The sequence below is a fragment of the Alligator sinensis genome, unplaced genomic scaffold (genome assembly GCF_000455745.1).
Source record: "Alligator sinensis unplaced genomic scaffold, ASM45574v1 scaffold940_1, whole genome shotgun sequence".
Classification (NCBI taxonomy): domain Eukaryota; kingdom Metazoa; phylum Chordata; order Crocodylia; family Alligatoridae; genus Alligator; species Alligator sinensis.
The window spans coordinates 1280541-1301926 of NW_005842177.1; the positions used below are offsets into that span (position 1 = coordinate 1280541).

The 21386-nt window shown below is 41.5% G+C and overlaps 1 protein-coding gene across 2 annotated transcripts in view; it reads left to right on the forward strand.

Moving 5' to 3' along the window:
- Nucleotides 1-21105, forward strand: part of MOB3B (MOB kinase activator 3B) — a 176458-nt gene extending 155353 nt beyond the window's left edge. Inside the window, exons 4-5 of one of the 2 annotated variants that reach the window (XR_003094627.1) lie at nt 13101-13223; nt 19492-21105. Coding sequence is in view for 1 of the 2 variants with exons in the window: in XM_006026075.3 (XP_006026137.1) it covers nt 19492-19521 (30 nt within the window). In the remaining variant the exon portion in view is untranslated. The remainder of the gene's footprint in view (nt 1-13100; nt 13224-19491) is intronic. The other variant, XM_006026075.3, reaches the window with a different exon arrangement.
- Nucleotides 21106-21386: the final 281 nt, after the last annotated feature.

The following is a 21386-nucleotide window of genomic DNA, read 5'->3' on the forward strand; positions in this document are numbered from 1 at the left end:
GTAGAATTACAAGTCCAAATACATCTTTTAAATTAACCTAATCAGGATATCTGTGTGGTCTGTTTGTTGGTTTGTAGCAAATATTACAATATATTGCATAAAAAATCTAGGGTGCACTGGGCAGGGTTAGGCATTCACAGTTAAACACTTTTAAGACAGAAACTGCCACAGGTAAAGGTTGCGTGGCTCAATCTGTCCTCCTGGGTGTTATGATACAGGGACAGAATCTAGTCACAGTTATGTTAATGTGGCTTCAGAGTGTTTCTTATGGCGTCAGTAGAATTGCATTGAATTTACACTGATAATACTGGGCACATCTACATGTTTTTGCTAATGCACATTAAGTGTAGTACCTCCATTGTGAGGTACTAGAAAAAGGAGCATTAGTCTATTTTAATGCACATTAATAAAAACACATGGATTTTTTGTGACATTTTAATGCACATTTAAATAGGCTAATGTGCATTAAAGTGCTTATGTAGATGTGCCTACTAAGAGTAAAATCTAGCCTTGCAGTATAAAATTGCATTTTGTTTGCATATTATTTCTCAAAGAAAATGAATGTCATATCCCTGCACTATTTCTATGCCTTTGTAAGATGCTGTTTATCACTAACTGGTGGGACTTTTTTGCCAGAACAACCAAAGATTTGAATGGACAGGGAGAATGAAGAGGCGTTCCCTCTACCTGCAGGTGTGGGGGGCATAGGAAGGATAGTTTAGGCTTAGGAAGCAGGAATTGCTGCTAGTTCTGCCACACCTTGTTACGTGCATGGACAGATTATTTTGATCTCCATGTCGATTGGGCAGCTGCTTTCCATGCACAAAAATACCCAGCTTCAAAAAAAGTACACTTCTTCCCTCAAACTTTGTGGAAATGGATGTCCATGTGTACAGTGATGTCTGTGTTTGCTTATGCTATTCAAGCTGCCTTGAGGGAACCAAAAGCTACATGCCACCGTGATCCAGACTGACAGTATTAAGTTTAGATTCATCCATTTCTTTTCTGTTTGTTCAGTTGCACTCTTTATGCCACTCCAGTGTTGTTAGGGCATATTAATTAATGTGTATTAATTAATTTTAAGCAAACAACACCCCTGAAATACTAAGGGCTTCTCTGCTCCGATTGCTCACTTACCCATGGTGTGATCAGTGTAATCCCTAGACTACAGTAGTGCATACCACATATTGGTTTGCTTTCATATCACACAACAGTGCCATGCCTGTGCCTGAGTCACAAGTAACTGCTGCTGTTATCCCAGTTTATTGCAAAGAGTGCATCCTTTTGCAAAATAACTAGGAGCTTTGCTGTATATTTATCTGTGCTACATAAAGCGTTTATTAATCAGGCCCTTTATTGACCAGCTGTTGTTCAGAAATCCCATAAACATATTTCATTTGCTGAGCCCTGTCCAAAATCCATACCATTACCATTACAAAAAACTCAGAAAGACCACAACTGGGCAGAATGGTTTTTACACTGTGGATTCCTATGAAATCTTTGGGTTTATGTTGTAAATCATGTGTAGGTGTAGATGCTCACCTAACAGTACACCTTGTTGAGAATCACTGGTTTAGACTATAAGTTGTTTTTAGCAAAGACAGCACGTGATTTAGTTTTGTGTGGCCAAATGTATTCCTCAGGTATCTAGGCTATAGCCGTTTTACTACTACTAAATTATAATAATAACTTCTAACTCTAAAATCTAATAAAGTTTGAAAGTGGACCTTTTATTTCCTTTTCTGAACCCCCTTCTTTCAGATAAATAAAATAAAAAAGGTACATAATTGTCTCTAGTGGGTTATGGAATAGAGAAAATCCCACACAATTTACTGATTCGTTTTGATGCACTGGCTGGGGGAGTAGTTAGCTGATTGCACGATTTCACAATGATTACACACTTAATTTATACAACACAATTTTATTTTAAAACTCTTTGCTACGTATATAACACTGCTTAGCTTTAAGAAACACCACAAACATTAAAAACACAATAATTACATATATCAGAAACAATGCTCCGAATGCACTTCCTTCCCAAACAATGCTATAAGAATTAGTGCTACAAAAACAACTACAATTACAACTAAAAGTTAAACTTGAATCAGTACTGTTATTTTTCATAATATACTTACAATCCTAGAATTCTGAGAAGCCAAATACCAAAATATGGTTTCATTCCTCAGTAGTACTATTTAATGGGTTGGCCTCAGTAGTACGGTTCAATAGGCTGGCCTCAGCAATACGATTCAATGAGCTGGGCTCACCAGTGATAGGACTACGTCCCCTTCCTTCAGTCCCTTTCGGGCGCTCCGCGGCTTCAGCGTGAACTAAGAGATTCGTGTTCACGGAGAGGCTTGATTAGGCGATCAATCTAATCTGACCTTATACTTGCGATTCTTCCTTCGTTGTTCTGCAAGTGAAGTCACCTCCAAATTGGGACAGTAAGTTACAGGTTTTTATTGAGTGAGCTGCCGTCATTGGGCTCCTCCTACTCAATTTATCATACCTCCCAAATTTGGGCTCGGATCTTACTCAACAGAAATTACCTTTGTTGAGCATTTTTAAATTATTCTTGGGGAGACTTCCATATCACTGTAAATACTCTTTTCTTTTTACCAGTCTGGTTAAAAGGCCCCAGGCTTTGATTTCTCGGAATTTAGGACATTTACTTTCTTTGTAAAAAACTTCTAAAGGTACAATTTAGATTAAGGTTTTAGGCGAAGTCAGGACATTTCGCACGTAGCTCCAAAACAATGAGCTAGATAAGGAGATAGATCCTATCTTCTTCCTGAAACTGGCTAATGGGCAACCTTTACAAACATTCAAACTATTTCATTCAATATGACATCCCCCCGTGCCCATTAGGCAGTTTGATTACAATTATATTTCATTACTAAGCCTTACAAACTTATTATGATGATTCCATGACAACATACACAAAATTAATTTTCCCAAAATGATTAACCCAAACAATCCTATGATGCTTATTATAACATATATCACCCATTTTCCCGAAAATACAGTCTTTATAGTGTTCCATAGTTGTTGTCCTATCGATCCTATTTCATGTATAGTAGATTTAACACCATTCCCCACTGCATTTCCAATCGTGGCTAGTCCTTCTAACACTGAAGCTGATGGTGCATTGAGGATCTTGCTGGCGTTAAGTAATTTCAGGTAAGTAATGTGTTCTCCATAGTCCTTTGACAACATCACTAATTGTCCAGTTTCCAAGTTAAACGATATATGAGTCAAATTTAATTCCTGCAAGTCAATGTCCCACGCAGATAGTTGGGAATGCACCTTATTCTCCTCAGTCGTGCTCCAATGATCTGCAGCGATCCACGGGATACCTGTGTTGGACCAAAGTACTACCTCCATACTGGAGTGTAGATTATTAATTTTTGGCTCTATTATGCACACACATTTCTTTGCAAATGTGTCTCTCCATAACTGAGCTCCAGGCTCACAGGGTGAGTTTTGAGGGATATTATGTAGCTCCAAAACAATGAGCTAGATAAGGAGATAGATCCTATTTTCTTCCTGAAACTGGCTAATGGGCAATCTTTACAAACATTCAAACTATTTCATTCAATATGACAATAATTTGAAACACCCCAGTTTTAAATAAACAAAATCTGAACCTAGTTAGTTGTTTTTTGAAAGTCTGAAATCTAACTTCCTTGGCTCATCTCCAGCACACCTTTGCCTATTCTTCTACCAAATTATGTGCGACTGTGCTCTGGTGGATGCAGTGCATCATCTTCTGGTGTACACACCAAATTGACCCAGTAAACACTTGTTCTCCTCTTCATTTGCATGTGCCAGATATGCACAATTACACACCTAGTTTCTGTCCATAGTTGTGGCGCACCTGCATGGGACCTCATAAAGATTTTGTGTTCTCTGACTATACTTGGGCATACAAAGTAGTTATACACTTGCACTAAGTTGTTAAAAAATCAGGTGCATCTGTTTTAATATTACTGCACATGCCTACTGTATACTTGCAAGGGTTTTCCCTGAAGACTGTTGTCTACAGCTGACATAAGTTGTAATACTAATACACAAGTGGAATAGTGCATTACTGCTAGTTTGAAATAAAAGCCAAAAGAATATAAGTGACTGACTAGCTTAGAAAGGTTTTATCTATATCTAATCCTTTTCTTTTAATTCTTCTTCATTCCAGTACAAGAGCCCCCTTATGTGAAAAGTAAGGGGATGGTGAACAAAGGATTTTCTGAACAAGAAATTTCAGCAGGGAAGTCCACTGTTAGGCTTCATCTTTTATGAGAAACAGTGATACTGTGGTGGTTTTTTATACTTTGTCCAATTGACCAAAATTTAGTCATAATTTTAGAAACAAATTCATCTATAAGTAGAAAAATACATGGTCATGAATTTTCTTTATAACACACAAAAAAATAATGTTCTATGACTTGTGTGGCTGAAAATTTTTACGCTCTACATTGATCCTTAGAGAGGACAAGACCATTGGAGAAACCATGAAAGGTTTTCACATGCATTGGTTTTGGCATACATCTTTACTGATGACTATTTTGCTTGCTCAGTATACAAATGTGGAATTGGAAGGAAGGGAAGTATATTGCATATAATGCATTAATGCATTATAATGCATATAATGATTTTATGCATGTAATGATTCCGTTCAGTTTAAGGTGGTTCTGTTTTGTAGCATTTAGTTTATGATTTTGGCTTCACTGGCTGTGTCTACATGTGTATTTACGCGTTCCTAAACTTAATGCTCTTTTGCTTAAGGCATCTTAGGCACGCAATTACATGTGGACGCACTAATGCGCGTTAAGGTGCATTAAATTTAGGCACGAATAACTTAGTTGCACTAACGCACATGCAGATGCACTAATGCACATTGACAGGGTGTCTGTCCATTGACACACACCGTGTTAATGCACATTAGCGCATCTACATATTCGCTAATGTGACTTAGCTATTCGTGCATAAATTTGATACCCTGCTTCCTGCAGGGTATCAGATTTAGGCTCAAATAACCTAAAATCACCATCGTAAAGGTACATTAAGGACATGTGTAGATGCATGACTTTAATACATCTTAAAGTGGGCTAATGCGCATTAAGGCTAGGGACAGACATTACACATAGACCAGTTTAAGCGATCAGAAACTGGTTTAAACCTGTAACAAAACAGATGTTCAGTGCACATAACCCAGTTTGAAAATGGTTGAAACCAGTTTGAGATAAACCTGGTTGAATGTAGTATCAGACTCAGCTGATTTGGCTCAAACCGGTTTATGCAATGTCTGTCCCAGATCCCTTGCAGGTTTAAGATAAACCAGACACCCCCAGCATCCTGGCATGCTCTCTGGGCCAGATGGGGCTCTGCTCCACAGCAGGGCTGGCCCCTCCCCTCTGTTCCCTGGCTGGAGCTCCAGAGACTGCGGGCTGCTTACCCCCTCCCCTCACCACTCCCTGCTAAGCAGGAATTCCCCCCTCCCCTCTGTCTTGCTAAGGAGATACCTGTGTATCAGCTAGCAGACCATATGCTGGCTACCCTCCATGCTGAATCAACAGGTAGAATCAACAGCCAGAATCAACAAGTAGCTGGTAATGTCCCTCTGTTGTTTTCTTAATTGGGTGATAAACACTGTTATCAATTCCCTGCTGAGCTAATCAGAGCTCCTGACGGGGGGGCGGGGGGCCTGGCCACGCCCCACTCAGCTCAATGCTGTGGAAGGGAAGGGAGGGCTACTCTAGCGCCCCTCCCCCCAGCTTCTAGCCAGAGCCACTGCAGGCATGTGCCTGAATTTCTGGAATGTCTGTCCAGTTACAAAACTTATTTACCCCAGCCAGGTTAGACTTAACCTGCAAAGATTGAATTAGTTCAGGCTCAGGCTTTTTTAATGTCTGTCCCTAGCCTAAATGTGCATGTGTAGACACACCCACTGTAACACTGACTTGTGTTGAGCTGTGACACAGTTCTCTCAGTTGTGGATGCATAGGTATATGTTTCTGTTGCTGTTGGGATTCATGCTGAATAAAGTCTGCCCTATGACCATTTGAATTACAGGCTGCTGGGCAATTTTTCCTCCTTATAATTAGTCCACATTTCACAAATTGTTAAAAAGTAAATTTGCCTCCACTTGAAAAATAATCATGAAGGCAGTGATTCTCAACCAGACTGCTACAGCTCTCGCAGTGACATCAGATCCTTTTACGGATTCCATATAGCACCACTCACTATTAGCTCTGTTAGATATGCAAACACCTACACATGGTTCACAAGATAGATCCAGAGATTTCAAATAGGAATCCATAGTGTCAAAGACATTCTGCCCTGTTGTGGCCTTTCTGAGCTCATTGCAACAGAAGAATTGTTCTATTACTTTTCTGTAGTCAAAAAATGAGTGAAAGCCAGGAGCCGGCATTTTCTAAGAGATGCTTTGTGTCTAATGAGGGGTGCTTTGAATCTGTGATAGAGAATCACTGCGTTAAAGAATGCTAAAAACAGGAGTTATAATTTCCCAGCTTACTAAAGAAAAACTAAACCATAGGAATCAGTGGGAAATTTTAGAGCGGGGTTTTATTCCTCCAAATGGTGTTATAATTCTGCAGAACATTGAAGAGGCACAGTCTTCCAAAAACAACTCTTCTGTTTTAAACTTTTTTAAAACTCTAATTGTTACAAAGAACCTAATATTGCTATAGGAGTAAAAGACTGCAGAATAAAAATATCTTTTATAATCTTTATTTAGTTTAGTTTGAGCATCTGATAGTCCTGTGTTAACCCTGTATAGTCAGGTAGCTTCTGAGTTATGTAAGTGGGCCTTTGATATGGCAACTGAGGGAAAGAAAACACTATAGAAAAAAGGAAATTATGATTGTAAAACTACAAAAACTGATGGGTCGGATCTTACTTTTTAATGGACTGAATTTAAAGCTGACAAGAGTCTTTATATATACTTCCTAACTTTACATCAGTGGACTTAAGCACATGTTTAAGTGCTTAACTGAATCAAGGCCAAAAGTGTTCCTTAATAGCTACAGCTTGGTGCTTTATTCTAGATATTATGGCTTCAAATACCCAATGTAAATTAAGCTTTGCAGTTTATACTCCATTAAGGAAAAGCCCTTAAGAATGTACTGTTGGGAATGATCTTGCAATAGAAAGCTAATAGACAAGATAACCAAAAGCTCTTTCCATTTCTGATTTCTATGGTTCCTCAAAATAATCTCTGAATGAGGGCATTCCATATTTCTGTGTCTATTACTGTGTGTGTTCTGCAGCCATGTAAGCTGAAACAAGATGGCAGCAAATTGATATATATAGTATAATGCTTTAGAAACCGAAGATCAGGACTTTGCTTTAACAAGAAGGTTTTTTTTTCTTTTCTAGAACACAAGTCAGCCTAAAAGCACATACTGATTATCTCCCCAATAATTATTTGTAGCCATTGGAGCCTGCAGCTGAATTATCTTAAAAGCTAGAACTGGACAAATAATATTTGTTGAATATTTTATTAGATTAATTCCATTGAATTGTTCATATAAATAATTCAACAAATATATTTTCCTCCCTCTTTATCTGGCTTAAAGAACTTGGCAAATGATGTGCAAATATTTATGTCAAATAATTTATTGCATAAACTGTTTAATTTTTTTTCCACAAAATACTTTTTTTTATATTATTCTCCAAGCACTGAACAATATACTCTAATACTCTGATTGTCATAAAACGGGAATTGTGAACATGATGTCATTAGTTTCAAGATTCAGGAAAGAGATTCTAAGCACAGAAAAGGAAATGAACGTTCATAGTTTGATCACTAGTCCAGTACTTATTGAAAACAATGAGCATCTTTTTATTTGACTTTGGATCTGCCCCCTGCTGCAAATGCATTACTTCATATTAATCCAAATTCAGAAGACAGAGAAATGGATGGAGAAATTTTCCTATCTGCCAAGAAAAAAGTAAAATGCCACAGGAACTTGACAATTTTACAGGAGGTTGGCAAAGTTGGGGAAAATAGTCTTTCAAGTTTTCTTCTCTTTTAGATTTACTGGTATGTAAGAATAGATTTTACTGGTGTATAAAATGTACAGCATCTACCTCACCATGGTCCAGTAGAGACCAGGCTTTGTCCTTTGATAACATTCACTACCCTGTGCAGGAAAAGCAACAGTGCCTCATGGAAGCATGAATAGCAGCAGCACATGGCTGGCATGAGGGGTGGGATTTGTTGCTTAGGGTGTGGCTTGCACCTTATCTGCCACTGTTCTGCCTGCCCCTTACCTGATCTGTGGTATGCCAAACACAGGCTGCTCATACCATTTGTGACACACATGCCTCAGGTTGGCCACTCCTGGTCTCTTATACCTGAAGGGCTAATTGTGTATATCTAACTGGACTAGAATGTTGCCACCCAAGTACCTGGCATGTACCCACCCTATTATGAATCAGCGTCACACTGCTCCAAAATATTTTCATCTGATCCTTTTGCCAGTAGAAGTCAGTGGCTAAACTCTTATTTAGTAAGAGCTGACTTAGATGATTAGCTGTTCATAGGATTGCCTGTGTTTTTTATCTTTTTTTTTTCCTGGCAAGCACACTGTCCACCAAAGTTTGGCTATATGTGATATTACACATTAGGGCATGAGTACAGTTTATCTCTGGCAAACATTCCCATACATATTCAGGGTATTCAGTTATGATTATTGTAGTATCCTGAGTGTTGGGCCATGTTGATCCATGATGTAATAGTATTAAAGCAGACAAGATTTCAGAATAAACCGAATTTTCCCCATTCATCAAGACAGTGAGGCTCATTTTAGCAAAACAGTACCAGAAGCTTGCCAAAGAAACAATAAAGTGAGCATCAGTCTATTGCAGGGGTTGTCAACTGGGGGTACATGAAAAGGCCCTAGAGGGTACGCACGAGCGGGTGGGGATGGAGCACCGCCACACATCATCCTGCGCAGGCACTGCCCACCCAGCTGGACATGGGGAGTGGGGGAAGCTCGCACGTGGTGGCTGCTGCCGCTCCACATTCAGCCCCCCTCCCTGGTCTGCATCTGGCTGTGTGCCACCTCTCCCTTCCTCCCCCCCACCGCTCCACATCTGACTACCGGAGGTACAGTGATCCAAAAAGGTTGAAAATCCCTGATCTATTGGTTAGTGATCAGTCTGACTGTAGCTTGTTGTGAGAGAGAGAATCCTGAGAGGTCATGGGAAAGGGTTTAAGTATCTTTATTTTCATGCAAGGTCCTTGTAAGTATAACATTAGGGTGTGGCTCTCATCAGCTAAAACAGTGTATCACCATTTGTGCTGAAAAGGAAAGAGGGAGCTTTTGCAAATGATTCTATTGTTCCAAATTTGGTTTTAGTATTGGCATCATGGTTAATTAGAGGTCTAAATAGAGGCTGTAGTTGTGCAATGCTGGAATTTGACATTCTTGATTTATTTAATTTCCTAGTAAACAGCTTGTTTTTGTGACTAAGACACTAAGGGCTTTGTTCACTTGATGGTTTCTTGCCCTTTATGAACATAGAAGTATTCAAACAGAAAACAGCAACAAAACAACTTAGTCCATTTTTGCTTTGAAACCTTTCTCATTTACAAATCTGTGTACTGCAAATGTAAACCATTTCTTTGTAGCATGAACATGTAGCATCTGATATCGTGCCCCCCCTGCAGTTGATAACAGTGCTCCTCGCTGACTTAAGGGGCACATGGCTGAGCCCTCAGTTTCATATTTGGCCCTTGCTGGACCTGTGGGCCTTCCCTTTAAAATTAGTTTTTCCAAAAGTACACTGACAGAGCATGCTGAAGAGAATGTGTGCCTTTATAATCTCTGTACACAGTCCTGCAGAGCACTTCAGTAGTTTCTACTGCTGTCAGCTCCATGTGAAAACTCTTCTGGAGCCATGGGGTAGAATGGGCCCTTCCTGAGGGGCAGTGGGTGGTGACATCATACTAGGATGGTTGACTGTTAATGACATTTTGTAATTTTTTTAAGTCATTAAATCATTCTGTAGGTGGGAGCAAGTACTGTTGCACCTTGTAAAAAGTCTCTTCTGGGTTTCAGCCAGTGCTGGTATTAACATACTGTATGGTACAGATGCCAGCAGTGGCTCTTATCTTCCCACCTCGCCATCTTCATGGACCCTTGCATAGACTCTGGAGGAAAAACATAATTTCTTGTGCCTACTCCTTCCTATTCCTAATAGCATACATATGCTGAGCAGCTTTTGTTGCTTCTTAATATCCTTTCTGGAGCTGAGCCAGGGTAGCTAGTGAAGGGCAGTAATTTGCTGTTCAGTTTTTCTAGGGATTATAGTATAATCGAAAGGGAAAGCATGGCAAGCAATCTCTCTGTTGGCGCTAGCGGATCCAAAATAGATATTTTGGATTTATTGTGGTTGTGAAGCTGAAGTGGGCTGAACAAGTATTAGAATATGTGGGTGCTGACAGACATGCAGCTCCCCAGTCTAACTCATGACACTTTACAGAAAGTGCTATAAATTAGACTGACACTCCCAATCCAACAGAGTTCACTGCTTGGATCGCGGGGTATGTGAGCCAGCAACCCTTTGAAACTGGTCAGGAAGAGAGGCTGCATGTCAATAGCAACTGGCCCCTAGCCCCAACTGCCCTCCAAGCCCCCATTCTCTCTCAGGATGGGAGGAGGGAAGGCAGGAGAGTGGGACTGGTCTGAGGTTTTCCCAGCTATGCTGGTGTGTGTGGTGATGGGGTGGATGGGAGCCCCCAGCCTGCATTCACTTCCCTTCCTTCCCCCCTCCCATCCTGAAGACAGCAGGTAGAGCAATGCTAGACTGCATCAGCTGAGCCCTGCTTCTGGCCGCGCTGACAGACGTTAATTAGAACCCTCATGCATGCAATGAGGGTTCAGATTATTGCACAATCAGGCATTTTTAAAGCATTCTGCAGCCATGTGCTTCTGTCAGTGCACAGAAGTAGAGCACTTTCAGTGGTCAATCACGCGACAGACTGTCACGTCTGTCAGCACTGTATGTGGCATTCCCAGTGTTCCTGAAGGAGGTTTTTCTTCTTTGTGTTGTTTTTTATTTTTTCCTGTGATATTATAAAACGTCACCATCTTCCTGGATTGTTCCTGGTATTTTGCCCAGTTTCCCATCCGCTCCCTCATAGGACAAAATGAAGATGCATGCCTCCTTCAAATATGTGGGCTGAGTGAAGCTCTTAGCAAGTTATACCCCAGGGAATTATGCACAGGAAAATTCAATATTAGGCACAGAAAAAATCAAAATTATGCTAAATTAATTACATTTATTTTTCAAATTAAACTAAATATAACACTATTTGAACCTAATTTAGAAATACATTCAGATATTTGTGTGTGGTGTGGTTGGATGGTGGGTGTCAGGTGTGAGAGGGTTGTCAAGGCGTGGGGGGCATGGGTGTGTGTGGGAGGTTTCTGGGCGGGTGTGCGTATGGAAGTGTGCAGGGTTTGTGGGGGAGTGTGTGGGACTTGTGGGTGGGTGTGGGCTTCCCTGCCACATGCCCCCTGCTGTACACAGCCCCTGCCGCCAGCAGGCCCTCAGGGTGCTCCTGGTCACATCAGGCAGAGTACCGGGTAGCACGCAGCTCCGACAAATCCTGGGGGCTGCATGTGGTGGCATGGAGCCAGTCCAGTTCAGTCTGCTGGCGGGCGCCTTTGGGCCAGACCAGGCTGGCTCTGTGCCAGCACATGGGGCTCGTGGCTGTGCACCACCAGGGGTTCTGCCTGCCCCAGCCAGGAGCACCCTGCGGGCCAGCCACCAGTGGCAGCCACTGCTGGTGGGAGCCGTGCACAATGGGGTGGGGTGTGTGGTGGGGGTGCCCACACTCACCCACAAACCCCACACACACACACATCCACCTCTCCTCCATGCAGGAGTTTCCCTCTCCACTCACCAGCTACACCCCAGGGAATTACATGAGATTTTATGCAATTATGCGCAGTCATATGTTTTATGCAGAAAATTACACGGGCACATAAATATATAATTCCCTGGTGTGTAGCAAGTCATTCCTGATGTTTTGCCTACCCCTAGTGTGATTCACCCAGCAACAGAAACTGTGTTCTCTAAAGAACAAAGCTTTTAACCAGGGCACCACAACAGTAATGCCAGACCCTAGCTTCCCCTGATGAGCTGTTTTTCTGGAGAGTTCAGGACTTCAGAGAAATTTTCCCAAAAATAATTTTGTCCCTTTAGAAACACTGAAACTCTTGATCTCCTCACAAACTCAGAAAGCTGTTAGGTTTCTTTATTTCTTTTCTTGCTTTATTTGAAATAGAATGTGAACAGGGAGGCAAAAAATGACAAATGAGTTGAGTTATATGCTGAGTGTATTTACCACACAGATGTGGAAAGGGGAGGAGAAAGCATTAATCAAAGAAATGAAATAAAGATTGATTAACTTCTTTTTTAAAAGTGTGTATGCATGGGGGGGGGGAGAGGGGGATGGAGAGGAGGAGGTCTCGTCTGTGGAGTTATTTTGGCACTTCCCAAAAAATCTCCAAGAATGCATCCTTCTGTGACATCATAAATACCATTGGCTGTGCTGTGACTTCTGGGGTTAGAGGAATTGTCTTCTAGAATATCTCCAGCAAACTAGAAAGTGTCAGAATAATTTGACAGAGAAGAAGAAAGGATTTGTTAATAGTTACAAATTAGTTCTATGTTAAATACCACTCCCAGCCTGATGCATAGGCAGTCAAACTGGTCTAGACTCGGTTTCCGTTTCTGCTCTATGCTGCTGCTTTAAAGGAGAGGTCTTTTCTGCCATCAGTTTTTGAGTTAATTCTTTCATTTAGCACCAACTGAAGTAATGGCTCTTGATGCATTGGGCATATACTGATAAGTGGTTAATACTCTGTAGTTGCATGTAGTTGCTTTTTCAAAGGGGATTGCAAAGCCACAACAAATGGAGTTAAACCTAGGCTTCAGGACTGAATAGCTCCACTAACTAGCCTTGGGGGGTGAGGGATTAAGCAAAGGAATAAGCTTTAATATATTTAAGAAATCAATTTTCTTTCTCTCTTTTCTCCCTCTCTTGTGTGTGTGTGTGTGTGTAGTGTGTGTATGTCTAGTCTCTTTGTGCAGCTGTTATATCTTTTCATTCCCAGCTGGGGCTCAAGACCATAGTACCACAGACCAGAGTCAACAGTTCCTGCATTCCCTCCTCTCCATTAGAAGAGGTAGTCAGTAAATTGATTTTCTGCATGTCATTAGGCTTCAACTTCCTTATACCCCCTTTTCCTGTAACAGGTGCTACTGGTCAAGAATGTTCCCACAACCCTTTGCACTTCAGTTAAAACAGCTTTCTAGATAACCACATTGTTAGAAAGACTAAAGAGTTTATTCTGCCACCAAACTTGAGAAGAGGTAGGCACTAATTTGTTTTAATGGCAGTTACATACAAGTTTTCATTGTATTGTTGGAATAAGAGGGGCCAAAATCTCCTTTGGGCCAGTGAGATTTTCCAGTGATTTTGACTGAGATTTGGCTTTAGATTGTCTGATGCCTAGCACTGTGTTACACATGTTCAGATGACCTGGGAGAATTCTTCTTCTCCCCAGACTGATCAGGGTCAGCTGGTGACTCCCTGCAGCACAATGTGCGATTATAAAGCGGGGGGTTGTTCTGCTTCCTGCTCAGCTGGAGTAGTAGAGTCCATCCCAAGCAACACAATCTCAGGGGCAGGGGCAAGGGCAAAACGCCCTGGGATGCTGGAGGACCGTGCTGTGATTTCTCTCAGCAGGGTAAATTGTACAGACATTTGCTGTCTCAGGAGAAACTCCTGGGAGTGAATTAACCCTGGTTGTTCCCAGGTTATTTTCCTCTTGGAACAGTCATTTTTGCTTTGGGAGAGAAATCCTGAACACCTGTACACTTGTGGTTTTTTCTCCTGGGAGAGCAGCCACTGAATGTTTGTATGTGGCCAGAAGTTTGTTAGAACCCTTAAGGATGGATCATTCTGTTGCTTTTTGAAAACCATTATCTAAGAGATTATTTGGTGAGGAGAAAAATAGCCTGCTCTTTAAAGTGCTAGAGACTGGGCTTTAATGATTTCCAAACAGAATATCCTCTCTGAGTCCTGCAACAATTTGTCGCTAGTCAGATTCCTGTTGCACAACCCCTTGCTCATTCCCTAAAAGCCCCATCAGAATCTTGACTGAAGCTAATGCATTTTGCCTGGTTCATAATCATTTGGATTTCTATTTTAGAAACCATTTCCTGTTTATTTTGATTCCCTGTTGTAAATTCCTGTAAGAAAAAACAAACACAACAAAATAAGTCTGTATCTGTGCATATCTCTCTCTTCTTGGAACACAGACTAGTTTACTCCAACTTCTCTAAGGAAATATCTCAGTTAACTAATTGTTGTTATCACCAGGGTCAGTGGAAGTTTATGAAACCTGTGCCTTTGCATACACGGACTGAATATAGCCCTGATTGTTTCTCTCTCTGTTGTTCACTGGTGATAACAGTGTGTGTCCATTTAGAAATGGCTTCTCTGTTTCAGTGATAATGATGTTATCAGACCCAGAATCGTTTTCTGAATGTCTGACTCCTGCAAACATTTCTAACACCAATGCCAAACAGGACTTAGAACAGACAGACATTTAAATAGGGGTGAAACGGCAAGGAGAGATCTGCAAAACCAGTTGCAGGACTGCTAGGAGTGGGGTAGGGAAGAGGTAGAAAATGGATAGGGCCATCAAAAGAAGCAGGTAAAACACTATGTACTTTATGATGCCACAACATTTTTTTTTATTAATATAAGGAGTAAATTTAGCCTCAGCAAACATTTAAGAGGTGGCAAATGCAGGCTCAGAGTGAATATTTTGGCAATGAACCGTTCACAGATGCACTCTGTGGAGGCACTAATGTGGCAAGTAGCTTAAAAACTTTTATCAGATGTAGCGTGTATAAAATCAGGCTCTTCTAGACCCCCCCCCCCTTGTCTACCTCATGTTTCTTATGATCCCATCCCTATTGTATCTTGAGTTTCTCAAGTAGGAGGCAGAAAACTGAGTACCAGGTTGTGGCTTTGCCTGCTCATTATTGTACTTGGGAGGGTGGAGTTTGCTTCCCTCTAATCCCAGAGACGCAGAATGGGCAGATCTGTGACACCCATTGACATTCTCCGCTTCTGCACAACAACCTGACAGCCTCCTAAAGAAGATAAATGACGGCTAGCTGACTTCCCTAATAGTTGTGCAGTAGCAGCTGTAGAGAGGAGAGGTAACGTTTATCTGGCTCATCTATTTTGATTCTAAGGAAACCACCACTATGGTGTATAGGCTCCAAATACCTGCATTAAGAGCCTGTAGAGGTTAACACAGCTCTACTGCACATTAACACCCAGTTTTTCCATTGAGAAAACACCACTTGCCAGGATTAGAAAGAAAGCAGCGACATTGCAGCAATAAACTACAAAGAAGTTGTTTACTAGTCTTTTTTCTCTAAGAACGTGTGGGTGCATGTCTATACATGGAAGATTGTTAGAGGAGGATGCTGTACAAATGGAAAAATGAAGTTCTTGAATCTACTCTCCACATTTATTCTCAATAAGTTTGGTGCCACACAGTGGAGATGATTCAGAATGCAAATGGGCCTGGAAAGGTCAGTAAAAGTGTGTAAACCCTTTGACCGAACCATTTATTCCTGACCTGAAAAAGAGCATTTTGTACTTGAAAGTTTGTCTAACATTTCTCTCAACTATACAGTTGGCTTAATAAGAGATATCACAAGCTCCCCCCCTCCCCCTTCCCCCTCAAAATCTTGCTTCTTGCATTCATCCATCAACACTTTTGTCTGGAAAAGCAGATTTTGTAAATTCTGACCACTTTTTGCTAGTGAAATTCAAAGTCAGCTGAACACCTCTGTACTTCAGATACCTTCTGGTTTTCCCCACAAGTAACTGGTACTGTATGATGGTTTTAAGGTAAAAGTTCAAGTTGCTACTTTCCCCTCAAATCCTAAAAGTTTCTTCCAGTAAGCAATATGGAGCAACGGGCATTATTCTAATATTATAAAAACTGTAGTCTGTCTGTCTGTCCATACCACTGTATTCACACTCTGATTGGCTGATGGAAACAACCATTCAGAGTGTGAATACAGTATCTGGACAGGAGGTGGTGGAGCACCGCCATGGTGGGGACATGGGACAGAGTGGGGCCTGCCCCCCTCCCCGCTCTCTGGAGGTGGCGGCAGCAGAGTGGACAGAACAGGGGACGGGGCGGGGGGGGCAAGCCCAGCTCTGCTGGCCCCATCCAGCCCCCCTCCCCCTTCCTCCTTTGAGGTGGAGGTGGAGGGGGAAGCGGAGGCAGCCGTGTGGGGGGGAGCGGGGTTGGGATGCTGCAGGCAGGGGGTTAGGGTTAGGGGTAGAATCGTACACTACAGTGAGGTCCTCCTTCATACAGGTCTCATCAAGGAGTCTGCAAATGAGCAGGTGCTTCATGGTTCGTTGTTCACCACACTTGCATGTATTTGTGTCATTTAGAGCAGCTCCATTTGATCATGTTTATTTTTTGATCTTACACTTTGCTTACTCAGGCAGTTCGGGCATTGCCATGTTGACCAATCTGTATCAACCCCTCTGGGAAGGTCCTTCTGGGGTTCCAGGTCCATTTCAGAGCATCTGATTGATAATACTTCCTTCCATAACTTCAGTCATGCCCTGTCAGCCGTCTTGCCCAAAGGCACAACACTGGTCACAAATCTCTTTCAGGCTTTAAGTTATTTAGTGCCTCCTGTGTGACCACAGAATGCATGTCTGGGATCTTCCATCTGCCATGATCTTTATTTTTCGCTTGCTTCCTTTCTTCTGATATCAGGTGATACAATTGCAGCCAGTAAGTACAGTTTATCGTTTGGGTACCATGAGATCCTTTAAAGGGTACTGCAAAATATTAGCAGTGCTAAAATATTAGCACTGTAAGGTGCATAACACCTGCACATAATTCACAAGACAAACTCAGAAATTTCAAATAGGAATCAAATTCATTTCTGCCCTGTTGTGGTCTTTCTGAATTATTTGCATAGTCACAAAATGAATGAAAGCTAAGAGCTAGCATGTTTTGAGGGGGTGCCTGGAGTCTAACAAAGTTGAGAACCACTGGTCTACAGGTATATCTGAACTATCCTCATCTGGCACTAAAGAGCACCATGCTGAGATGCAGCCTGACCACTCCAGATGCCCCTAGCTTCTGACCCAGAAGTATTGTGCTCAGCTTAGTGCTGTGCTGGGTACATGCCAATAAGTTCTGCCTTTTGGGAGAGCTTGCTGCTGCATGCCCAGCCCGCACTAAGCTGGCGACACTTTTTCTGTTTGGGAGGTCATTCACGTGGTTTATATCAGTATGGCAACCCTTGAGTTGTCCAAATGCTACATGGAATCTGCATGAATACCTCTTGCCTCAACTCTTCTGTTCCCCACAACTCCCAGTGCTGACCTACCCCTTGTAGATGCTTTCCACAAAACAGTAAGGGAAGCAATACAAATTAATGTGATAGTAGGCTGTGTTCACTTGCAGTTAGTTCCATGCAGGTTCTGAGGAAGATCTGGAGGGCCCCTGCTAATTTTATGGAGCTCCCATTTTTGGACGGTGAAACTTGCTGATATGAAAGGAAACAAATATTAGATGCTTAAAAATATGTTTTCAAAAAAAGAACCAACAAAAGTCATAAGTACAAGGCTGGGGTTGCTGCAGCTGCCATCCTGACCCGGACAGACAGTTGCCTGTGTAGCAAGTTCGCTGTTGTTCCAGGTTTATTAAGTAAATCAATATATGATGTGAAATAGTGTTCTCCTTATTCACAGATTATTTGCAACAGGCAGTGAAAATGTCCATGTGCCTGAGCCCTGACCCACAGCTCTTCATATTTTGTCAATCTTAATCCTTGGCCTCCTTGCTTAAACTGCTAGGTATGATATGATTGCCTGGTAAAACTGCTTCAGCATTTCCTGGATACTTCATTGTTGGAGCAGTCAGTAAGCACCACGAGCCACAGACCTACAAATGAGATGCCCTAACTTGTTCCCAAACCCTAAGTCCTCCATTTTCCCAACATGGCTCATAATTACATTGGTTGTAGTTGATGTGGTAGATTTAAATTTCAGGAATATTATTTAATTCTGTATACAATTAATCTGTATTTTTAAATATGTAACTGTGCTCTCTACAGTATCCCTTGCCACATGACAACTTAAATGCCTTGTTCCATGTGTATAATCAAGAGTACCATTAAAATGTCCAGGCCTGAGAGGATAATGAATGAGCAGAGCTCCCTCTGTGGAATAACAAAAGCCCCCTGAACTCCATGAGTTAGTGTGAAAGGTGTTAGCTCAACCCTTCGTATATCACAGGGAGATTAACTGACATTTAATGTGTGTATTTTGGCTCCCCACTAAAATGGCCTGTTTTCAGGGATGGCATGAAGGTTTGAATGAAAACTGAAAACTCTGAGACCCTAAGTGCACTCTGCACAGACACTGATGGTCCCATGGTAATTTGAATGAGTCCCTTTAATGAGTAATAGGCTCATCATTTTGCTTGTCTTCTCACTGTAGTCTGTTTTGTGTCAGTTGGAAACCACCTTCCACCTACCAGTATTTTTTTGGTGTTAATGTCCAGCCTGCTCTTGCAAATGTGATCTACAGCTTACTCTTATGAGCAGTAGCTCCCCTCAGGTCACTGTCCATGTACAGCACAGCAGAGATGTCAGTGTCTTGATGTCAATGGGACTGTTTGTAATAGCATATACACTGCAGGGTAGGAACTGTTTGCAGAATGGTACCATTGTATTGTAAAGCATTTAAAGAGGAAAGGTGCTCTGTAAAGTCAAAAATATTTTCATACCAAACTACAGAATCAGAGCTGGTCACATACCTTCCATTCCAGATCCAAACTTCATAGCTTAGATACAGCCATATAATGGACTAAACCAAATTCCAGATGGAAAATTGCAGTTGGGAAAGTTTCCAAATTGAATTTTGGATCCAAACTGCAATTCAAGTCCAACTTTAGAGAAGATTTACCACTTTTAGGGGTGTATAACTGCATTTCATAATTGGAACTTCTTCCTCTAGTCTTACATTCAGTGACAAAGATGGAATCCCATTTTTTACACTAACTTAAAAGTCCTTTTTGCTTCACAACCAGAGAGGATACTTGCAAGTAATTTATCTTTTTTATGGGGGATGAAGCAACATTTAGCAGGCACAGTTTTGGAATTAATACAGTATTAAAGTTGTCAGAAATGATAAAAGATTTTATGCTAATTGCCAATTATGTGCATTGCCCTTGAAGATAAGAGAGAATAGTGCAGATATGTGACATACAAAGCCACATGGCAATGGCTAGCATGTGAGATGTGGAAATCATAAATGTGCAGGCACTGTGTGCATATTGTAACGCCAGTGACCTTTGATATTTAATTCCCTCTCTTGTTTTACAGAAGGAGATGACAACCAGGATGTGTCACTAAAGAGCCACCCATTGAACATGAGAGAAATCCAATTTCCTCCTTCCTGCAGAGCTAGAGGATGTGATCACCTTCGCAGACTGAACCTGCCTGTTAAATCCCACTAGCAGGAAAGTTGAGGACAGAAGGTTACTTTCACAGATGCTTCCCACCATTATCTATGCTCTTAACCCTATAATGCTGCTAGAAACTTCCTATGAGTGACATGGATTACCAAGAGAGAGCATTAACTTCGTTTTTTAAATTGCTGAATTATTGAGGAGGAACTCTTCAGTCACAAACGATGATAGTCCATGTTCCTACTGTTCAAGCTTTACTGGAAATCAGGTTTCTAGGTTGACCTGTGCATTTTTAATTTGGACAAGAACATGGTAATTAGTTAAAAATGTTTTTCTGTATGTACTTTGCTTTCCAGGTATGGCATAATATTAAGAAGAATCCCAGCAAGGTTCTAATTGAACTTTGTGTCCCTTCACACCACCCAAAATGTGTTGGTAAAGCTTCCCCAATACCAGATGCCTCAGCATCTGTAGGAATGAAACTGTTTTCTCCAGATCAGGCAGGATGGAATTTGATTGCGGTTTTTTTGATTGGGTTTTTTTGCTTTTTTTTTTCCATTTTGACTCTTGATCAGATAACAGCAGGGCAGATTCTCACCTCTGTAGAAATCCAAGGTAACCTCAGTGGACTCACTCTAGGATTTACAGTCCCCTTCATTTTTCCCTGCCCTATTTTTATTCCTCCCTACCCCCACCACCACCACCCCCCTCCACACACATGCACACGCTTCTGTCTTTCAAGGTGAGGATGTCCCTCATACGGTGTAAATTTAAGATGATCATTGGTATGAAGGTTACATCAGGGCCACAGGGTATGACATTACTAGAAAAGTCCAGTATGTCATTTTCAGTGTACAGTCTGATTTTAAACCACTGATAACAACATCTCATTCGCTTAGGTAACACGTGACTGCTGCCACAGGGCTCTTTCTAAATATTTGAAATAGTTTCTACTGAAGGAGGGTCTCCAGGGACAGAGTTGAACAAATGGAAAACAAGTAGTACAGTCCCATGTATTCTGTGCCTTCTAAGGAATTTCGCATAGCCCTTTTATTGTATAATAAAGATAATACTTTCCTGGGCAGTTCTTGAACCTGTTCCCTGATATCCATCTATTCCCAATCCACCTGAATGATTTTAACAGTCTTTACTTCTGAGATCATATTGGAAATGAATTCCACAGTGATGGGGTACCAGCAATGAGTTGTGCTAAACTGAAATGTAGCTGTCAGTAAAGAAGAACAGCAAGCATATGTGAGCTTACTGTATTTTCTCACATACACCATGCCCCAAAATAAAGCATGCACCTTGTATTTGACAGAAAGAATGTAGGGGAAAAAAAGATTTTTCCGGAGTCATGGCCAACGGCATGACATAGAGTTAAAAGTCTTCCCAGGTAATGTGGCTTCAGGACCTTCCAGATGTGGTACAGTTTCCTGCAGTGCCACACTTCCTGGATACTGTGGCTAGGGACAGACATTCAAAATACCTGAGCCTGAATTGATTCAGTCTTCGCAGGTTAGTCTAACCTGGCTAAGCTGAACTGGTTTGTAAACATCTCAGACATGCAGGCACATGCCTGCAGTGGCACAGGCTAGAAGCTAGGGGGTGTTACAGCAGCCCTCCCATCCCTTCCACAGCACTGAGTGATGGGGGGCATGGCCAAACCCTAGCAGGATGCTCTGATTAGCCTAGCAGGGAATTGATAACAGTGTCTATTACCCCTAACTCAGTGTTTATCACCCCATTAAGAAAACAACAGAGGAATATTACCAGCTACCTCTAGATTCTGCCTGTTGATTCTACCTG